Source organism: Impatiens glandulifera, chromosome 1, assembly GCF_907164915.1.
Source record: "Impatiens glandulifera chromosome 1, dImpGla2.1, whole genome shotgun sequence".
Taxonomy (NCBI): Eukaryota; Viridiplantae; Streptophyta; class Magnoliopsida; order Ericales; family Balsaminaceae; genus Impatiens; species Impatiens glandulifera.
Genome location: NC_061862.1, coordinates 49,303,836 through 49,310,775, shown reverse-complemented (window position 1 = coordinate 49,310,775; position 6,940 = coordinate 49,303,836). Strand labels below are relative to the sequence as shown.

The 6,940-nt window shown below is 34.2% G+C and overlaps 1 protein-coding gene across 1 annotated transcript; it reads left to right on the top strand.

Annotated features, from left to right (window-relative positions):
- Positions 1 to 413: 413 nt before the first annotated feature.
- Positions 414 to 5,337, top strand: LOC124922358 (G-type lectin S-receptor-like serine/threonine-protein kinase At1g11300). The gene is made up of 6 exons (XM_047463095.1): positions 414 to 2,036; positions 3,136 to 3,455; positions 3,544 to 3,754; positions 3,853 to 4,090; positions 4,643 to 4,793; positions 4,879 to 5,337. The coding sequence occupies exons 1-6, from the start codon at positions 734 to 736 to the stop codon at positions 5,167 to 5,169; spliced, it is 2,514 nt and encodes an 837-aa protein (XP_047319051.1). The 5' UTR covers positions 414 to 733; the 3' UTR covers positions 5,170 to 5,337.
- The last annotated feature ends 1,603 nt before the right edge of the window (positions 5,338 to 6,940 follow it).

Below are 6,940 nucleotides of genomic sequence, written 5' to 3'. Positions count from 1 at the left end.
CGGAGATGCAAAAACAGGGTCGCGGCGCCTCAGTCTTCAGCCGTAGCTACTTGCATCCTTCTTCGTAAGCTTAAATTTTCCTTTTATATCTCTCCATCGAAATGATACCGTTAATCTGAGTGTCTATCAGAGTCTGTAAATCCTTGACCTAATATCACCTGATCTGATTGTAAAGTTTCTAGATTCTTGATTCTAACCCTACTTATGATCAATCAATAGATCAGCGGAGAAACTGCCGGAGTAGTAACTGTTTGGATGGATCATGTTTTGAAGTCGAATCATTTCAATCTTTCAGGTTTTCCTCTATTCATTTCTGAAAGTATTTTATCCACTGTTTCTGAAGTTTTCATTTTTAAACTGAAACTAGTTCAATCTTCAAGCTGTGATTATATTTATTAAGCCGCCAATACCAAATTTCATCTGTCGTTGTTGTAAGCTGTGTCATTTGAGATATTATATTTAATTGGACAACAAATATTTTGAATCTGATGTATAGATCTCATGCATATTATTTTATTCTTAGGGTTGAATTTTTTAAACCCTAGCGTTTTATTCTATGACACATGTTATGGCCATCAATAAAATAAAGCCATAAAGAATTTCTTACAACTTGGCCGTCCAACTTGAGAGTCAAAGAAAAGATGCTTGAACCATTAACTCCCACTTGCTTAAATTAGAGTTTGAAGGCTGTTGTTCATGATAAAAATAAACACATCCAATTGAAGCCAAACCTATGGGTTTGAGCCTGTGGAGAGAAATCATTCAAATACTTCAGGTCACTGTTATATTCACTTCTTGTTTCTGTTTGAAGTCATTTGTAGCTGAAAATACTATAGATCTCAACAACCCGGTCACAGATCCAGGAAACATCACATCAAAAAATGGAGTTTTCAGGCTTGGATTCTTCAGTCTGTCTAATAACAATAATTTTCGTTATGTTGGGATCTGGTATAATGTTCCCAAATTGACTGTGGTGTGGGTAGCCAACAAAGATAAGCCTCTGAATGATTCCTCTGGACTTCTCACCATATCTAAGGACGGAAACCTTGTTGTCTTGAATGGGAAGAAAGATGTTCTTTGGTCTTCAAATGTGTCTTATAAAGCATCAGCAATTAATACAAGTGCTTTGCTCCAAGACTCGGGAAACCTCATTCTTCAAGATGCGTCTAGTGGGAAAGCTATTTGGCAAAGCTTCGAGCATGTTTCAAACTCATTCTTGGTGGGGATGAGACTTAGCGTTAACATGAACAGTAACAAGGATGAGATCAAATCAACATCGTGGAGAAGCAATGAAGATCCTTCCTTTGGAGTGTTCACCATGGGTATGGATCCTTATAACCTCCCACAAGTTGTTGTGTGGAATGGAAGTCTCCCTTATTGGCGAAGTGGTCCTTGGAATGGACAGTTCTTCATTGGTAAACAGTCTAGAGGCTCTTATCATGGTTTAGACGTCACAGATGACAAACAAGGAAATGTCTTCATGGGTTTCACTTATTCAGATGTCAGTTTGAAGTATTTTCTTTTGGATTCAGATGGAGTTCTGAAATATAGACATTGGGTTGAAGGGAAACAAGATTGGGAGGATTTATGGTTGGCTCAAGAGACGGAATGCGATTTCTATGGAAGATGTGGGCTGTTTGCAATGTGCAATCCGAAGAATTTGCAGTTGTGTTCGTGTTTAAAAGGGTTTGAGCCAAATGAATCTGCTGAGTGGAATAGTGGAAATTTTACAAGTGGGTGCAAGAGGCTAAAACCTCTTGAATGCCAGAGAAACAGCAGCCAGGTTCAAGAAGTGGGGAAGAGAGATGGGTTCTTAAAACTGGGTACTGTGAAAATACCTGATTTTTCTGTTTGGTCTTCTGGCCTGGAAGATGAATGCCAGAGCCAATGCTTGAACAATTGTTCCTGCACAGCTTATGCTTATTATGAAGGCATTGGTTGTATGCAATGGGATGGAGGCTTGATTGATTTGCAGCAGTTCTCTAACAATGGTGCAGATTTCTATTTTCGTGTGGCCCATTCAGAGCTAGGTGGAGGTATGTTTTCATTTGCAGGTTCTAAATTCATTTAAATAGGACACATTTGGAAACAATTTTTTTGTCAGATATCTCGGTGCATTTCATAAAACTGAAAATTATGTGTTAGAATACTGAATTTCAAGTGTTGAATGAGTTAAGCTTATAAAAAATAAATGTTGGATAAATCAAATGAAAATAATTAAATTTTAAACACTTGTTATGTAAGTTGAGTTTGTTAAAATGTGAACTAATATATGAAAGTATTTAAAACTATTTGATCATTTTAACAACATAAGTTGATTAATTTTCAGGGCTAAAGTGGTCTTTTAAATGTTGTTACAAGATTATTGAGTTAAGTCATTACTAGCTTACTAAATTAAGCCAAATTTTATAGCTTAATATTTTTTTTTCAATTTAGGCCTTGTTTGATGAAGGCTTATTTGGAGTTAATCCAAGAGTTTGTTTGGTCTTGGTTTTTGTTTTCTGAAAAAACCTTGTTTGATAAAAAAAGTGGGTTATTTGGGATTTTTTAGGATGAATTACTTAAATGTCCTTTTGTATTTGAAATTTAATAAAAGTAAAGTAAGAATATTTTGATATTTTTTAGGATGAATTAAGCGATTTGATTGTTAGAACGATAATGATGTGACAGAAGATGTTTTCTAAAAAAAATGAATACCTAAAGATCAAACAAGATCCAAATAGTTCTTTATTCCATCATCAATCCAATAATTTAAATTATCAACTAAAATATCATTTCTTTATTTTGTATAACATTTCAAAATCTTAAATAAAATAACATTTTAGATTTTTAACCCAAATAATCTACTTTTTTTCACCGAACAAGTTTTCTTCAAATAACCCCACATCAAACAAGCTCTAATTAGTTGAATTTAGCAGTTATCAAATGAACTTTAATTCAAATAAGCATTCATCATTTAGATTAATTGATAAGTTGTGCTATGAAACACAGCTTTAGTCAGACATTTATTCTTATTAAAAAAATTATTGGTGGTTTCTAGTCTAGATTCGGAGTATTCAGATCTAGAAACGAAAAGAGTTTCCAAATAGGCATTGTCCCCTTAAAAACTAAATTATTTTTTGTGCGTTTTGACAGATAAAAAGAAGCAAAAGAACGTAGTGATTGCAATTACAGTGACAGTATCGACAGTAGTAGTTGCCATAGCTGCCTGCTTGTTTTGGTTTTGGGTGACTAAGCGAAGTGGTAAATATGGGACAAATAATTCAGGCTTGATTCGTCATCCATTTAAGAATTGGCCATTATTTTCTGATTATTCAAAAGATATGTCAGAAAACAGCATGACCAAAAAAGTTGAAGAGCTTCCATTGTTCGATTTCGAGCAACTTCTAATAGCCACAAACCACTTTCATTTGGCGAATAAGCTTGGTGAGGGTGGGTTTGGCCCAGTTTACAAGGTAAGTGTAGAATGAATGCCAAATTGAGCCGTGTTATATAATAAGTTGGAGAATGTATTCATTATTTGTGGCTCTCTCCCCATTTCAGGGAAAATTACAAGATGGACAGCTAATAGCTGTTAAAAGGCTATCAAGTTGTTCAAGCCAAGGATTGGAAGAGTTCATGAATGAAGTTATGGTGATATCTAAGCTCCAACACCGTAACCTTGTTAAATTACTTGGCTGTTGTATTGAACGAGAAGAAAAGATGCTAGTATATGAACTAATGCCCAATAAAGGCTTGGATGCTTTTCTCTTTGGTCAGTTCATTCTATATCCTTTTTGTTATTTTATAAATTCTTCTCTTAAAATTGCATCATATTAATTTTTTTTATTTTGTTTCTTGATATTTTCCCAGATTCTCCTAAACAAGAACTGCTAGATTGGAGAAAACGAGCTAACATAATTGAAGGAGTTGGTAGAGGTCTGCTCTACCTGCATAGAGACTCTAGATTAAAGATCATTCATAGAGATCTGAAAGCAAGCAACATTTTGTTGGATGAAGAATTAAACCCAAAAATCTCAGATTTCGGAATGGCAAGAATATTTGGAGGCAATGAAGATCAAGCCAGAACGATGAGAGTCGTTGGAACTTAGTAAGTGTTTAATAATGTCTATTAAGCCTATATCAAACTGAAATTTTGTCACAATCACGATTCCAAATATTGTTATGTTTGGTAAAAGAAATATTTAGATCATGACAAAATTATAGTTAATCTTTTCTTTGTTTGGCATAAATAATTTTTTCTCCATCATAATTGAAAAATCTTCATGGAACCTATTATTTTGTCACTATCTCATTAGAGTCAAGTTAAAACTGGAAGTAATTTATTTATTTTGTTTAGTATAAGTTTTCTTTTATTGGATCAAGACCATATTATTTTAGGCTAAAGTTACATTGTAACAATCTTCTTACATGTGCATCTCTCGTGACTCTTACAGAATCAACCTTATATATATGAACATTTGTAAACATAAGGAATATAGATTTTTCAGATCAGATCAGATCATGATTAGCATGAAAAAACTTGGTAACAAAATAAATACTAGTTTTTTTTTTTCTAATCACCATGAACATGAAAAATGATGATAACAAAGCAGTATAGGATGGAATCTCTTTATATGAAAACTCCTCCGGTTTTGTGCAGTGGCTATATGTCTCCAGAATACGCGATGCATGGGAGATTCTCAGAAAAATCCGATGTTTTCAGCTATGGCATGTTATTACTCGAGATTGTAAGTGGGAGACGCAATTCTAGCTTCTACAACAGCGAGCAATCTATAAGCCTAATAGGATATGTAAGTAAAAAAATCTGTCAAATAGTTTCCACTTTTTTCTATCTGGTAATGGCTGATTTTTAATATGAAATCTGGTTTTGGTTAGACATGGAAACTATGGAATTCAGGCGATATAGCGGAGTTAATAGACCCGAAAATGTCCAAAGAAGGGTTTGAAATGGAGATATTAAGATGCATACATGTTGGGTTGTTATGCGTTCAGGATTCTGCTAAAGACAGGCCTCCTATTTCTACTGCCCTTTCAATGTTGAGCAGCGAGATTGATCATCTTCCTCAGCCGAATAAACCTGCATTTGCCGAAGCACATGTTGTTCAGGAAGGTAACGACGGCTGTTCTGCGAACCAATTTACTATTACAATGGTTGAAGCCCGATAGGAATTTTTGTATTACTTCTGTTGGTATATATCTGGCTGGTTATTTGATGCTTCACTTAATAGACATGGTTTAGTTGGTTGTTTATGATTACACATATAGTAACCCACTTGTAATGATTTGAATTTTACCATGGCGCATGCTATTATTTTCGCAATGTCGTTGTTCATTGAAAAAGTGTGGCTTTTAAATATTTGTTATCTTCTATAAAGTTTTTACAAGCCAATAACCAATTTACAATAATAATATTTAAACAGAACAGTGTATGGTATGAATTGTGACTTCTATGAATGGATGTAAAAAAGATTCAATGAAGGACATACTCTTGAATATGCAAATTTCTTTATTTATTTTTTTCTCATTATACAAACTTTAGCATCATTTAAATGATCAATAGTTATTTGGAAGTTACAATAAATAAAAAGATAGTAAAATGTGCCCTTAACATTTATTATTTCCCCCTATTTTTTCATTTTTTTCTTCCTATATTCTTCCCCGTTCTCGGTCTTCTCCCCTTCTCTCTAAACCCTAAGCAGCGAACGAACACAACGACACACAACAACGAAGACAATCATGAGAGAATGATGGAGGCGACTGAGTCTTTGGTGCTCATTTCGGACACAACGACAATATCATAGTATGTTTCATGGTCGCCGTCATGCGACCACCTTTTGGGAAATAATACTCTTGCACAAGTGCTCCACAACAGTGTTATCGATGGGGATGTGGCGGTTGGCAACCGACTTATTGTACAACTACTATTTCTATTAATCCATTGCCAATGAGCACAAAGAAACACGGAGCAAGGATACCTGGGAGAAAGATGAGTTAGGGTGCTTTCAAGAAGGTTCTAGAGAAGCTGGCTTTTGAAGGGTATAACTTTGGGAATCCCATTGATCTTAGGAATCATTGGGCCAAACATGGGACAAACAAGTTTGTTATGATAAGATGATTAGATCGATCGCCAACATCATTTTACATCATCTGGTTTGTTTTTGCCCTTTTACATTTTGATAAGTTTATTGTTTTATCATTCGTAGGATCTTTTGGAGTTTTCAAGGATGAGTAAATTCAGTAGTTTTTTTCTTATTGAATTGGAAAGATGAGATGTTCAATGTCTTCTTTTATATATTTATTAGATTTGGTTATAATTGAGAAACATTTGCTTTTGAATTGAATGAATTTCCTAATGGTTGCTAGGCTTCAAATAGGTGATGGTGTTGAACCTTAAAATGGAAGATGATGTTCTAACATTTTTTGAAATCATTTTGCATATAAGTGATGTTTAAGTTTTTGTTCTTCTGCATTGATTGTCAAGTCTTTGTTTTGTCCTAATAAGCTTTAGTGTTTGATCGAAATGGAGAAGTGGATCGTTCATTCAATGCAGCATCCTTATCGGGAGTTTTAGGGTTTCTTCATTGCAACTCATAGTTTGCTTCATTGTTATTTTGTTTCTAATCTTTGGTGTATGATGTGTAATTTACTTGGTATTCTGATTTATGCCGGTTTTTATATTGCCAATAAGTTGATTGGGATCTCAATTAAGACTTGAATGTAGCTTCGACTTGTTCAGATGATTACAATCACGTTTGGTTGAAGCTCGGTTATTTTCCTTTTTGCCTCACTTAGCATTTATCTTTGTCGACAAAGGTTGGTTATAGTTGGAATTTCTTGATCTTTTGAACCATCGTATTAGAAGAGAGGATTTAGGTATATGAATCTCGATCTGAGTAAAATTTGAGTTGAGATCAACGATATTTCGAAACATAACTTC